Genomic DNA, 14543 nt, shown 5'->3' with positions numbered 1-14543 from the left:
ACACGGGGCCCCGGGGCACAAAGTGCGGTGAGTGAGTCCTGGTCCCACCAAGCGGCAGCCCGCACTGGGGCCTGAGCTGCAGGGGCAGGACCGTTCCTCCCTCCATCGCCCTGCCCAGGCAGTGGGGTGTCCCCCGGGGTTGGGGGTGAAGAGGAGGGTCTGGAGGGCGGGGGGCATGGCCGTCCCAAGGTCAGTCTGTTATTGGGGTGTGTGGTGACAGCCCTGGGTGGCAGGAGGGGCAGGTGCCAGAGGGTGAAGCCAGGTTGGTTAAAGACAAACCTTAAAACTGGAGACATCCACACCGGAACCAACCTTTCTGTCGGGTTGTTTGCTTCGCTGGTGGAAGAGAAGCAGCAGTCCGGTGCAGCGGAGCCCGCCCTGGCACCCCCACCCCCACCCCGGGCTGCGGCCGGCGCCGGAGGGGCTCCGTGGACCGACCGACGGCCTGGGACGCCGGCTGCGCGCGCCGCGGCGGCAGGGGCGCGGCGGGAAGCGCACCCACCTCGCGGGACGCCCCGCCCGCGGCCCGCCCTCGCTGGCCCAGCCCAGGGCCCTCCCGGAGCTATTTTGAAAGTGACCCTGGGCTGGCGGGGCGGCGGGCAGAGGCGCGGCGGGCGCGCGGGAACCATGACAGAAGATGACCGAGGCGGCGCTGGTGGAAGGCCAGGTCAAGCTGCGGGACGGCAAGAAGGTGGGGGCGCGCGGCGGGCGCGGGGCGGGCGCTGGGCGCGGGCGGCCGCTCACAGCCCCTCTGTCCCCGCAGTGGAAGAGTAGGTGGCTGGTGCTGCGCAAGCCGTCGCCGGTGGCAGGTGAGCGGGGCGCGAGCCGGGGCCGAGACGAGTGCGGGGTGTGGAGGAGCGGGGGAACGGGCGCCGGTGGCCTCCTGCGCCGCGCCGGCCGGAGCGCGGCCAGAGCGCCCGAAATAGCCGGCGGCGCCGGGGCTGTAACCGGAGAGCGGTCGGGCCTCGGCCTCCGACTGCCGGGACGCAGGGACCCTCCCGCAGGCCGGGCGCAGGGCCGTCGTGGCGGACCCAAGCCCGGGGCGGGAACCCCCTTTGCAGAAGGGCAGCTGCGGCTGGAGGGGTGTGAGCACAGGAACCTGGCCCACTCCCCCATCCCGCACAGGGACCAGAAAGTTCCCCCCCGGTGCTTCTGGGGTGTTGAGCGGTGCCGTCACTCACTCCTGGAGTGAGCGTTCCTCCCGCAGTGCGGGGTGGGGGGGGGGGTCGGGGAAAGGGGAGGCAGCCCCACCACCTTCCCCAGGTGCCTCAGAAGCCCAACTGCGGGAGGAGCGGGGCTGCTTCTGTGCCTGAGAAAAACGAAATCAGCCTTGTGTGGGGGGCCGGAGGGGAGAGTGGCCCAACCCGGCCCAGGAGCCCGAGTCTGGGCATCTTTCTTTTCCCCCAGGGCCGGGGCACAGTCGGCAGGCTGGGCGCTGGGCGGCTGCAGCTGCTCCAGGAGACAGGTGCCCTGGAGCCAGCCCAGGCCTCAGGGGTCTCGTGGGATGCCGGGGTGTGGGCGCGTGCTGCCTCCCACCCGTGGGCCTGCCAGAGAGTCTTCCGGGACGGGGACGCCTGGGTGGCTGCTGTTTCCCAGAGAGGGGTGGGGGTGCCCTCCCTGTTCTCCTCTGGGGTCCCCTCCTGCGTTCCTCTTACTGAGCCTGCTCTGGGCACCTCCTGGTGGTGACACAAGGGCCTGCTTTGGGCCCCAGACACTCACTCCTCGCCTGGGCGTCAGCCTCCAGTCCCCCTGCTGTTGTTGGGGCCCAGCCCCCGAGGCTGGCGCCTTGTCCCGGGGAGTCTAGGGAGGCCTGGTCGGGGGGCGAGGGCTGGGAAGATGGAGGGGCCCTGGCAGAAAGGGGGTGAGAGGCAGTGGCCAGGCCGAGGGCAGGGCAGGGCTTGGGGGCAGAGGCTGGAGCAGGGCTGGCTGCAGGCTGCGTGTTGCCTGGTGGGTCCCCAGGGAGCTGGGGCCTGTGCGGACCTCCGAGACGGGTGTCCCCCTGGAAGAGGCCGGGGGATGGCCTTTGCCCCTTTGGGGAGGGGGGTGATTTGCACCGAGTGATGGATTTCATCTCAGTATTGGAGAGTGGGCTGCGAGGTGATCTCTGCCCCAAGGGAGGCACGCTGGAGGGGCAGTAGGTCCCAGCACCGCGGAATCCACGAGCAGCCCAGGGTTGCCCACCTGCCCAGGAGCAGCAGAGACGGCAGGCACAGCGGGCCAGTGGGACAGCGCAACAGCCTTGAAGGCAGGGCCTCTCCCCAGGGAGCGGGGCTGGGTCTGAGGGGAGCTGCTGGAGGGGAGAGGGAGGGACCCTCAGGCAGTGCCTTGCATGAGCACAGCCGCAAGGCCAGGGGCAGGTGGGGGCCAGGGGAGTGGAGGGCACACTCTGTCCCCTCTGGGGTGCCGTCCTCTCAGAGACCACCCGCAGTCAGGGCGTGAGGACTGTGGGCAGCCCACAAGGGCTTCACCGGAGGCAGAGATTCAAGGCTGTACCCCTGCCTCACGTGTTCCTGGGAGGGCCTAGAGGGACAGTTCAGAGGCACCAGGGGTGCAGCGGGTGCCAAGGGCACCTTGTCACTTGGTGGCCTCGATCCCACGGGAGGGAGCGCCTCCTGGAGTCGTCGAGTCAGTGAGAGAAAGGAGACCGCCTTCAGTGAAAGCAGTGCTTTTACCGGAAGTGGTGATGCTTCAGCGGGTGTGTCCCTGGGGGTCTCACCCTCTGTCCTGGACAAAGGGTTCGTGTTCGGGTCCCGTCTCTGGTCCGGGGTCTGGGGACCCTGGGCAGCTTCTCTGACCCTCCCAGGTCGAGGCCTAGTCTAAGGGGCAGGGGGGTGCCCAGGGTGGCTCTCCTGCCCAGCACGCTCAGGGGTTCCCCAGGGCTTCCTCCCACCCAGAAAAGCCCCCAGAGGGACCCTGATTCCCGGGGCCGGGAGCCATGTGGGCTATTATGGACAGAGAGCCGACACCCAGAGGCCCAAGAACAGCCAGGGCCTTGCTTTCCGCCCCAACCCCCTGCTGCTGTGGGACAGGCTGGAAGGCCAGCCCCTGCTGGAGCGCCTGCTCCACCTCTCCAGGGCCAGTGCTCGGGGTGGGGGTCCCCCAGAGCAGCATCGCCCCACGGGCAGCCTGGCAGGGTTGGGACTTGCTGGGTGCGGCGCTGGGAGCCCACCTGCTGTCTGCAACACCCCGGGCTATGCAACCCGTCCGGAATGGGGGCCCCAGGGCGCCTGCCCCTCCCCCCCCCACCCGCCCCAACCACGAGGCTGCAGCTTTGCTGAGCTGGGCCTGTCCCTAAAGGACAGGGTCAGGGGTGGTGGCAGGCAGGGTCTCCTCCAAGGTTGCACCTCCGGGCTTTGGATTAATGTGTCCCAGGGGGATGGGTGTGGTTTCTGAGTCCCAGGTGGGGCAGGCAGCCTGCGACAGAGTACTGGTGGAGCCCCTGAACGAGGGGCCTGGAAATTGGAGCTCTCGGCTCAGGTCTCAGCAATGTCCCCACAACCTGTGCGACCTGGACCAGTGCTCGCCGGGCCCACAGTGGAAGGGGGGTGGGTGGTGGGTGGGTGAGCCAGGCACCCAGACCCTGTGGACCCCTGCTGACCACCTGGCCCTCCACATGCCCCAGGTACGCGCTGTGAACAGCCTGGATGTCAGACGGGTGGGCGCCTCCTGGCTGCAGCCTGAGGCACTGCAGACCGGTCTGGCCAAAGGTCCCCCAGCCCCAGCTGCTTGGGGCTGCCCCACCCTGGCCCCCCACCGACGGCCTGCACCATCCCCAGGGCCCCCTTGGGCTCCTGCCAGCCACTTTCCTGAAGATCCTGCCTCAAAGTCACTGTGACCTCTTAGGGCCGAGTCCAGCTGCTGCTCTCCGGCCTCTGTCCTGGGCTTCGCTGCATCCATGTGGGTGTGAGTCTCAGTCCCCAGCCAGCCGGCCATCCTCCTGGCTCGTCCCCCACAGGGAGCCCGGAGGTGCGCCTCTCCCCAGCCGTCCCCCCCCTACCACGCAGCCGCTGGGAGCGTCTTCGAGGGCTCGTGGCTCCCTGGTTATTTTTACATCCGGTGGCCTGCGCACAAGCCGCCCAGTGCCCTGCAGACCGCTCAGGCTCACGTGTCAAGGCAGCACACCAACCCTGCCCCCGACACCCCACTCCATCATCCCCTCCCTATTCCTTTCTCTCATCCCTCATCCCCCCTACCCCGGAAGGTCCCGTGAGCCAGGCTCCCTCGGCGTCGCCATGGTGGTTGCAAGCTGGCATGGGCCAGCAACATCTCTCTCCCGAACAGCTGCAGGAGGCTGCAGGCCTCCGCCGTTACCCGTGTCCCTGTCCCTTCTCTGCACGCGGGCAGGCCAGGCCCCTTTACTCAGAGCCCCTGGGTGCCCTCAGGCACTGGGATGAGGCTTTTGGCCGACCCCCAGGCCCACTTGACCTGAACTCCTGACCTGGGACCACTCTCCCTCCTCCTCTGCCAGCCCAGCCCAGCCCTTGCGCCCCCGGTCCCTGGGCCTTTGACTGACTGTTCCCTGCCAGGCCCACTCCTCACGTCACCTGGAAGGTGGATGTCGAAGTCTGTCTCTGACCCTGCCCTCAGGCACAGCCCCTCCTGGTCACCAGTGCCTGTCCCCACTCCCCCAGTCACGCTTCCTCAAGGCTTCCCCTCTGTCGTCCCACTGCACTGTCCCCGTCCCCAGGTTGCCCATGAGCAAAGTGAGGGCTGCGTGGGTGGGGCAGGCCAAGCCCGGGGCAGAGGGGGAGTTGGGGGGGCGGTAACAAGGGGTCAAGGGACCCGAGGCTGCCGCAGGTGCTGTCTGGGGCTCCCTGCCGGTCCCGCCGCACTCACTGTTGTTGCTGAGGCCTCCTGGGTGCCAGGCCAGCTGGCTGGGCGCCTCGAGCCCGGGGGTGGGCACGCGCAGCCCGCAGACACACAGCAGAGGCTCCGGGGTCGTGAGGCCGGAGCCTGGTATGGGGGCGCGTGCGTGAGCGCTTGCCACCTGGGTGTCTCCTTGCCACCTCTCGTCATTGTCATCCCGGCCTCCTTTCTCTGTGACCACCCCAGTCCCCTGCAGCCCTCCCTCGGGCCCCGTGGACACTCCGCCCCCACACCCGCGCCAGGCTGTGGCTGCCTGTGCCCTTTGTCCCCGTGCCACTGCTGTGAGTGGGGCAGCCAGTCCCTCTCAGCGCCCAGGGCCCGCTGGGACAGGAGAGGAGCCACAGAGCTGGGCAGCATGGCCTCCGCCCTGACCAGGAGAGCCTGCCCAGGGTCCAGGCCCTTGGAGCTTCCTGGGGGCAGGTGCCACCTGGAGTCCCAGAGGACTGCCCTCTGCCCGGCAGGTCTCGGTCCCCTGACTGAGAATTTCCGTTTCCCTGCCACCAGGGCCTGGAGCAGCTTTGCACTAAAAAGCACCCCCAGAACAGCTTTTAGAAATAGGGCCCATTTATTGCCTGAGGCGATGGGGAGGGGACAGTGCTGGGGCAGCTGTGGGGCCCAGGCCCCCAGGGACCCGGTGTCCCGCCCACCCATGTGTCCCCTCAGCCCCCGACGCTGGGCCCACACCGCAGACTGGGCCTGGGGCGGGGGCTGTGCTCCGGGCCACACGAGCGGAGGGGCGGCGCACTGGGAGCCCACCCCAGCCTCCAAGCAGCTGCTTGCTTTGCTGTGGGTGGCAAGGACTGAGACCCTGCAGCTGGGGAAGAGAGGGGGCCTGTGTGGGCTCGGCAGCGGGCCCCCGGACTGGGAACCCAGAGGCCCGGGGAAAGGGTGGCTGCAAGGGCACCTGTGGGGCTGGGGGGGCCCAGGCCCTGGGCAGGCTCTGCGAGCCCCCCGAGCCACCTGCCACACGTCTTGCAGTCCCCGCTAGTGTGACCCCCTGGGCCTCAGAGTGGGTCTGGGTGATGTGCTGGCCGGGGGCAGGCCAGCCTCGAAGTGTTTGGGGTCCTCTGTCTCTGCAGGCCATTCAGGGTGGGGGTGACATTCTGTGCTTGAGAAGATGGAGGCTCAGAGTGGCTGGGTGACGTGCTCGGGGCTGCCCCTCAAACCCAGGACTCTCTGGGGTGAGGGGTGGGGGTTTCTGGGGACCTGGGCAGCAGCCACGCTGGCCAGCGCCCCTGATGGCCCACACCTGTGCTGTCCGCGCCCCCAGACTGCCTGCTGATGCTGGTCTACAAGGACCGGTCGGAGCGCGCCCGGGGCCTGCCGGAGCGTGGCAGCCAGACGCTGGAGCACATCTGCGGCCTGGAGCCGGGGCTGCCCTACGAGGGCCTGGCCCACACGCTGGCGGTCATCTGCCTGCCGCAGGCTGTCATGCTGGGCTTTGACAGCCGCGAGGCTGTGTGCGCCTGGGACGCCCGGATCCGCTGCGCGCTGGGCGAGGGTGAGTGGTGCCAGGTGTGGGGCGGGGGGTGGGGTTGTCCTGGGGCCCTACGCACAGGGGGCTTCAGAGCACCGAACTCCAGGCTACTGAGCCGGTGTCTGCTCAGCCTCCTGGCCCAGGGCCTGTGCTTAGGGGCTGAAGTCTAGGAGCACGAAGCTGGGTGGGGGTTGGGGGCCACTACGGCCTTCCCAGCCACTTAAGTTGACCTCATTAGTTAGAACTAGGGCCTTTAACCCAAGGGGATGGACGTCCAAACAGTGTGACCTTCCAAAGTGCTGCCTTTGCTCCCTCATCTGGCCCCCAGAGTCCCTGGCCTGGGCTAGGAGCAGCTGTTGCTGGGTTGGGGTGCGAGCAGGGGGCCCAAGGAGGGGAAGGAGGGGGCACAGGGAACAGTAGCCCCCTGCCCCACCTGGAGCCCCCAGGTGGGGCGCTGAGGGTAGGGGTCTGCGGAGGCCTGGCGAGAGAGCATGGGAGAGAGGGGTCTCTTGTTGGGGGCTCCCGCCAACTCACCAGGCCCAGAGGCTCGACCCCCCTTTTTCTTATGGTCTGGGGCGGGGTCCCCGTGCCCTGTCTTCGTGCTTTGGGGCTCCGAGGAGGAGGAGGAGGGTTGGCAATGAGACGGGGGCCGGGAAGGCTGGCTGCCATCCACTCTGGGGACTGGTCACCCCAGGCGCTTACCGCTTTCTGAGGTGGGACATTCTGGGGACACATGTCACAGTGGCCTCCGTGTAGGGAGGTGCTGCCGGGGCTAAGGGCCAGGCTGAGATGGGGGTGCGGCCTCCAGGAGCAAGTGGGTTGTGCTCAGCCTGGGAAAGCCCTGACTGGGGGTGGGGGGCCCATGGTTTCTGGAGCGCCCTTGTAGCCAGGCTGGGCTGTGAGTCAGACCCCAGAAGCTCAGCACACTGGCTGTGAGCCGGGCCTCCCTGAGCCTCCGTTTCCCCGTCTGCGAGACTGGGCCATGCAGCTGCCACAGTGGGCCGTTTCTGAGGGGAGGCGCTCTGTGGCCAGGGCCCCACGCAGGCTGTTCCTACCAGCGGTCACCAGGGCTCGCTGGGGTCTCACCGGGCTTCAGGGAGGGGAGGTGTGGCCAGGGCCGCCCCTCAGCGAGCCTGCCCGCCCTTGAAGCACAGGTGCAGCGAGAGCAGCCACCGGGGCCCGGGTGGCCCCATGCCCTCCCCTCCTGGCCGCGACGATGGGTGACAGGCCCTCTCGCCCTTCCTGGCTCTCAGTACACAGGTTCCATGTGACGGTGGCCCCAGGCACCAAGCTGGAGAGCGGCCCCGCCACCCTCCACCTCTGCAATGATGTCCTTGTCGTGGCCCGGGACGTCCCTCCGGTCGTCACGGGCCAGTGGAAGCTGTCCGACCTCCGGCGCTACGGGGCTGTGCCCAACGGGTTCATCTTTGAAGGCGGGACCAGGTGTGGGTACTGTAAGTACGCGGCCGCGGGGGGCCCCCGGCCACAGGTGCTCCCCCGTCCCCAGACGATCTCGGCCCCCGGCACACCGGCTTTGCTGGCGTCCAGGGACAAGGTGTGGGGGCTGTATCTCAAAATGGGTGCTGGGTGCGAGTACAGACCTCCAGTGCTCCCCCTCGGAGTGGGGGGCTCCCAGCAAGGGGAGGGCGAGAGGTGGGACCCTGGCAGGAAGCCGTGCGGAAGGTGCCTGGGGTCTCGGAGCGAGGCTTCTAGTCACAATCGCGGCCCTGCCTTGGGGGCACTGGGCTGGCGTCAGAGCCGCTTGAGTTCTGGTTTCAGGAAAAGAGAAGGAGCAAACGTATGTGGGAGGAGGTTCGTCGAAACGTGACCATGTGCGTGGGCTGAAGGGCTCCTGAAGGTCCTGGCCTGTGAGCCCCCCACACCCAGGGCTGGAGGGCAGGAGGGGCGAGCGCCACCCGAGGGAGCCGACCTCAGGCCGCGGAAGCCCAGGGGCAGTTGGGCCGCCGGGTGGGGGCGCCGTTCCGCTGCCGCGGCTCGCTGCTCCGTTGCAGATTCATGCACCTGGCTGGGCCGGTGCAGGTTTTATTTATTTTTAGAGAGAGGGGAAGGGAAAGGAAGGAAAAAGAAAGAGAAACATCAATGAGTAGTTGCCTCTTTCATGCCCCCTACTGCGGGCCTGACCTGGCCCACAACCCAGGCACGTGCCCTGACTGGGAATCAAGCCCATAACCCTCTGGTTCACAGGCCGGCACTCAGTCCACTGAGTCACACCAGCCAGGGCTCCGTGGGCTTTGAAGCGAGAGCAGCGAGAAGCCCTGGGGAGAGCCTGGCTCACTCTGTGCTTCGAGTGCACAGCCTGTCCCGCCGTGAGGAGCGAGCCCCCTGGCACCTCTTCCATACGCTGTGGTCCCAAAGCTGGTGGTCTCGGCGGGGCTGAAGCCCTGTCCCTGACCCAGGAACTTGGGGGAGGGGAAGGAAGTGCTCAGTGGCTTCTCTGGGCCAGGCCCGGGTGCAGGGCTGGGCAACGAGGTCTGCAGTCCTCGGAGGCCCCGAGGCAGCAAGCGGGGCTGGGGGAGGGAAACGGCTGCTGCAGGCAGGTTGGCACAGACGGCCACCCACGTGGGTGCAGGAACCCTGGCGGGTTGGGGAGGCTGAGCCGAGGCTGAGGAGCAGGAGGCTGCGAAAAGCCCAGGCAAACGGCCGGACGGCCCCTTTCTGACGGGAGGTGGTTGGTTTCACGCCTGCACTCTGAGATTTGCGCTCTGGGGCTGGGAGTGAGCGTCCAGGGCAGTGGCCTGGAGACCGAAGTTGCACAGGGCCACCCACCAGGAAGAGACAGGACAGGACAAGCCCTGCGGGGGTCCCATGTTATTGGAGTTCGGGGTGCCCATGCCAGCCCCACAAGCTCTGTGCATCACCCCCATTTTACAGATGAGAAAACTGAGGCAGAGGGCCGCCTAGACTTGCCCGTCTGAGTGCGGTGGAGCCGCGGTCGGCATGGGGCCTGGTGCACAGGGGAAGGGGCAGTCCCAGCTAAGGCGATGCAGACTGCTCCCGGCAGCCTCCCGTCCTCTGGGGCGTCTGCTTGCCCGTTTCCTCCCTGGCAGACACAGCCCGAGGGGCCTGCACATTGTCCCCTGCACTGTGGCCCTGTGAGGGACCCTCTGGATGTGCCAGGCCGCATGGGGACCTCATCCCTTCTCCAGATTCGACGAATTCGGTCCTGGAAGTGAAGCCCCATTCTCCCAGGATCTCAGGGACAGAGTGCCGCTATCTGTAAATTCCCCAGGCCTCAGCCCCCGCTCCTGTACCACGGGGCTCGCTGTGCCCTAGCGCGGGTACTGGAGGACCCGTCTTGTGTGCAGGGCACCCGGCGCCCCCCGCACGGGCATGCCCCATGCCCCAGCCTAGCCTCCGGGACAAAGAGAAAGCCCTGCCCCCCAGGCTGCTCCCACTTGCAGTAGCTTCCGTGGGTCAGGAGTGACTCATCCACGGAGCCTGAGAGCAGCATGCGATGCGAGCCCACGCAGGGCTGGCAAGAGGCCAGGGAGCCGTGTCCTGGGCGGCCCCCTCACGAGGCTCAGGCAGTCCAGCCCTCTGCGCCGGGTGTCCTCGGGGAGCCGCTGCTGGCCGGGGTTGGGGGCTGTGGCCGTGTCCCCAGGCCTCACCAGCCGCCGCATCTTCAGGAGCCTGACGCTCGGCAGATGCCCCGGTGGAATGCCGCCGGCTCCAGTCCCCTCGTAATGTGGTTTTTTATAGTTGGGGGACTGCTTGTGCCCAGGCTTCTGCCAGCTGCCTGGGGATTAGAGGCCTGGCCCTGTGCGGGCAGGCGGGGCGGTGGCCGGTGTGCCGGGCCTTCCCCTGGCCTGCCGTCCGGCCAAGGGGGGGCTCTCTAGGAGGGCCACCCGCCAGGCCTCTTGGGTATCCCTGGTGGGGGTCCCAGCTGGAGTCCACATCTCGGCCCCTCTCTGGGCCTCAGTTTCCTCATCTCTGTAGCAGTCGGGTCATCTTTTGGGGGTCTTGCAGGGGTGAAGCTCCAACCACCGAAGGCTGCACACTGCCCTCATGACCGGGGTGCTGCCGAGGGGCGCAGTGGCGTTATCGGGGTGGGGGCTGGCCTGCCCCCTGGACCCGGGAGGGTGGAGACGCTGATGGCCGCAGAGGCTCTACAGTGGTGCTTCCGGTCCCACGCCTGCCCACACGGTGCGCAGGGACTGTCCCCCGGAGAGTGCGTGCCTTTCTCTGGGCAACCAGCCGAGGGCAAGAGCTGCAGGCATTCCTGGGTGGTGAGGCCACTCTGCCGGTCCAGCCCGTGACCCGGCGTCCCCATTCACTCGCGGTGAGGGATTTCATTCACCCTGGCGGGGCCGCAGGCCCAGCGGCAGGGCGGTGGGGTGTCCTGCTGACTCACCCGGCCTGCCCTCTGCCCTGGCACCCCTCTGCGTGCAGGCCCCAGGTGCCCACCGCCCAAGCCCCTTCTTTCTCTGGGAGGGAGTCCCAGGGCGCGACCTTGACTTGCACCCTGACCCTGGGACTCCAGTTTCCCACCTGAAAACGCCAGGGGCGGGGCTGCTGGCTGGTCTCGGCAGGGTGGCCGCTTCTTTGCAGGGCAGGTGTCCTGGCGGTTGTCTCACCAGTACCAGTCAGCACTCTCGACAGCCCTGGGTACAGCAAGTGGGCGTAAGGCCCCCGACAGGGTGACGGTCTCATAGCCACCCTCCCGGTGGGGTGGGCCTGCTCTCGGCTGCCCTGCTTCCCACCCCTCAGTGAACACGGAGATGGGAGGGGCTGTGAGGAGCCCGGGCTCTGGTGCTCGGGCCAGGCTGATGGGCTGTCCCCTGCAGGGGCTGGAGTCTTCTTCTTGTCCTCAGCGGAGGGCGAGCAGATCAGCTTCCTGTTTGACTGCATCGTCCGAGGCATCTCCCCGACCAAGGGCCCCTTTGGGCTGCGCCCGGTTCTCCCAGGTGCGTGGGGACCGTGGCCTGGCTGGGGTCCCTCAGCGTCTGCCCCGCTGGGCTCCTGGGGACACGGGCCTTCCTCCACAGGCCTGAGCTGTTGGGACACCCAGGCCACCACTGCTGGTTGGGATGGTCGTGCCAATCAGAAGCGGTCAGCCAGGTGGGGTCAGCCAGAGACCCCAGCCCCAGGCGGGGCTCCTGCACACCTTCTGAGCAGTCCAGGCCCCCAGACTGGCGTGGGGGGCAAGCCTGAGGTCACAGGGACTGTGGGCTGGGGTGGGGCAGGGGCTGCTGGGGGTGTGCCTCATCTTGTCCCCTTCCCTGCTTATGGTCCGGTGCTGTCTTCCAGTGTCTGGGCAGGAGCCTCCTGGCTGGATCTGCTGGCTGGTGTGGTGGCGCCCTCTGCTGGCGCTGTCCCACCTTGCAACCTAGTGTGGCATGGGCGCAGGGTACGGACAGTGGGCTCCTGGGGATACCTGCAGCCCTGCTGTGGGCTGGGGACGCACCAGGGTAGCCCTACAGTGCTGGGCTCGCCGTGACATCCCAGGCAGCACGGGGGCTGTGGCTGAGAGGCTGCCAGGAGGGGGCCAGGGCTGCCTCTTGTGATTCCTTTCTGCTGCAGACCCCAGCCCCGGGGGACCCGCTGTCATGGAGGAGCGAGTGGCTCAGGAAGCCCTGGAAGCACTGCAGCTGGAGAAGCGGCTCAGCCTTCTCTCCCACCTCGGCCGGCCGGGCAGTGGAGGTGTGGCCTGGCAGGCGGTGGGGGCGGGGCTAAGGGTGGGGCCCCAGGCTGCCAGGCTCCAGAACTTCACTCACTCCTCTCCACCCTGCTTGCTCGTGTGTCCCGGACTGGCAGAGCCAGAACACTGGGTGCTGGCCTGGGCAAGCAGGAGGGATGGGGGTCTTCCCTCCCACTGGGGGAGGCCGCAGCCCCTGAGTGGGCTCCCCCATGGGTGCCCAGACACAAAGGCCCAGGGTGCAACTTGGTGCTGGCTCTGGCTGGGAGACACACTAGATGTCAGCCCCCACCGAGCCCTCCCCACCCCAGGATCCCCCGCAGCCTCAGCGCCCCCTCCCCAGCCCCGTAGCCTCAACGCCCCCTGTCCATCCCAGGGGATGACCGCAGCCTGTCCAGCTCATCGTCAGAAGCCAGCCACTCAGACGTCAGTGCCAGCAGCCGGCTCACCGCGTGGCCAGAGCCGCCCTCGTCCTCAGCCAGCACGTCGCAGGAGGGGCCCGGGCTGGCAGTGGCCCAGGTCTCAGGGGAGGCCGCGCTGGGCGCCTCTCGGCCGCCTCCCAAGCCGCCGAGGCCGCGGCAGCTGCAGGAGGTGGGCCGCCAGAGCTCCTCGGACAGCGGCATCGCCACCGGCAGCCACTCCTCCTATTCCGGCAGCTTCTCGTCCTGCGCCGGAAGCAGCCTGGACGTGTGGCATGGTGGCGACGAGCTCGGCTCACTGCTCAGCCTGCCACAGGTGGCGGGGGTGCCTGAGCCCAGCCTGTGCGCCTGCCCGCCCGGGACAGCGGAGTACCAGGTGCCGAGCGCCCTGCGGCCTCATTACGACACGCCCCGCAGCCTGCGCCTGGCCCCCAGGGACCAGACCCCGGCTGCCCAGGGCGGCCCCGACGGCAGCGCAGCTGGGGACCCCGGCGGCCAGACGCCCACAGGCTGTCCCTCCGGCTGGCTGGGTGTGAGGCGACAGGGACAAGAGGCTGAGGCCCCAGGCAGCGAGGCCGCCCGTGCGCCCCGGGAAGCAGGCAGCCCTCATGGGGGGGCCCCTCCGGCCTTCTTTTCCACGTGCCCAGCCTGCGGAGGGCTCAAGGTAAACCCCCCTCCCTGAGGGCGGGTGCGACTCTCCTTACAGGCGAGAAGGGGCGCCAGCTCTGCAGAGGGGCGTCCTTTTGGCGTTTGGTGACACCAGCAACAGTGCAGCTTAGTGGAGGGGTAGCGGCGGGGCAATCCCCGAGGGCCAGCCCTCTGGGGAGTTGAGCTTGCAGGGAGGGTGCTGGGGCTGCCAGTGGACCCGCAGGATGGGGGGAGGGGGATGGACTTGGGTGTAGCTGGAAGCAGCTTCTGCACAGTGGCGGCTCTGGGCAGGCGGTTGGGTCCACAGAGCCCCCGGCCCGGGATCAGGTGCCGGGCACCAGTGGGCCCTGGGTCCCCACGGGCCCCTGCCAGGCCTGGGGGTGCTCAGGGCCCAGAGGCTCCTCCCCACTTTGCCTACTGCCTGCCTGTGGCCCCCCAAACCTTCCCTCTCAGCCTGGGTCCCGCCCCCGCCATCCTGCAGCCTCGCCACCCCTAGACATTAAGTCTCTCTGCAGCAGCACCACTCACTCGAGTCCCAGGGACTTTGAGCCAAGATGGACCACCCTGTGCAGCCCTGTGTGTGGGGTGGGGGTCTGTTTGTCCCTCATCCTCCTCGACCCACACCCATCGGTGACCTGCCCTGCAGGGAGGAAGCTGAGGCTCAGGAGGCCCAGGGACTTGTGGGGGTGGGTCTTGTGACCCAGGGGCTGCCCTCCTGGCTCAGCCCACCCAGCCTTTTCCCGGGAGGGGCTGAGACCACCTTCCGTGTGGCTGGTGAGGTAGGAGGTCCAGCTGAGAAAGGGCTGGGGGTCAGAAGGAGAGGGTGCCCGGCTCCAGCTGGGGACTACCCCTTTGGGCCTGCAGGGCCCCAGGCACCGCCGTGGCCCCGTGGCCCCCGCCGGCACCCTCCACGGCCCACCCGCCCACCTGCATGGAGTGCAGCTGCGTGGCCTGGTGGTGTGCGTTTGTTCTGCCGTCTCAGAGGCAGCGTGAGCCGTGGCCGGCGCCCGTCGGTTCTGGACTCCGGGTGCCTTTGCCCCGCGCTCTGGAATCAGCCCCGTTGGGGGTGAGCGGCTCACCTGCCACCGCCCCGCCTTGCGCCTTCGCCATTGACTGAAGGCGTCTGTTGTGTTTACGCCGTTGGTATCTGACCGTTTGTAATAAACCCGTAGACTGGAAATAAAGCGTTCTTTCCTACCGTCTCGTCCTCTTCCGTGTGGCCAGTGCTCTGCCCCGGCCCCGGCCCTTCCCGCGGGCTGAGACCGAAGTCCTGCGCGAGGCCGTGCCGGTCCTACCAGCCTAAAGCCCGGTGTGCAGGGCGAAACGACGGTGGGCTGCGGACCCCCCACGGGCTGGTCGCACACAGGAGCGCGAGCGTGTGCATGTGCCTGCGTGTGTGCACGTGCTGTGCAGCGTGTCCGTGCATGCACGTGGGTGTGGTCCGTGTGATGTGTGCACACACGTGGTGGCGTGCTCC

General features: G+C 68.2%; 1 protein-coding gene across 7 annotated transcripts; it reads left to right on the top strand.

Moving 5' to 3' along the window:
- Positions 1 to 425: 425 nt before the first annotated feature.
- Positions 426 to 14264, top strand: LOC112316672 (protein Dok-7). 7 transcript variants are annotated; one of them, XM_053923226.2, is made up of 8 exons: positions 426 to 667; positions 764 to 809; positions 6137 to 6367; positions 7597 to 7797; positions 11149 to 11268; positions 11350 to 11711; positions 11885 to 12004; positions 12376 to 13088. In XM_053923226.2, exons 1-8 carry the CDS (start codon positions 638 to 640, stop codon positions 12952 to 12954), a joined length of 1689 nt encoding a protein of 562 aa, XP_053779201.1. In that variant the 5' UTR covers positions 426 to 637; the 3' UTR covers positions 12955 to 13088. The 7 variants fall into 7 exon arrangements, with proteins under 7 accessions (XP_053779201.1, XP_053779200.1, XP_053779204.1 ...); XM_053923225.2 differs by having other exon boundaries at positions 430 to 691; XM_053923228.2 differs by lacking the exon at positions 11350 to 11711 and having other exon boundaries at positions 445 to 691; positions 12376 to 14264.
- The last annotated feature ends 279 nt before the right edge of the window (positions 14265 to 14543 follow it).

Source organism: Desmodus rotundus, chromosome 4, assembly GCF_022682495.2.
Source record: "Desmodus rotundus isolate HL8 chromosome 4, HLdesRot8A.1, whole genome shotgun sequence".
Classification (NCBI taxonomy): Eukaryota; Metazoa; Chordata; class Mammalia; order Chiroptera; family Phyllostomidae; genus Desmodus; species Desmodus rotundus.
This window is presented reverse-complemented; position numbering and strand designations above follow the sequence as displayed.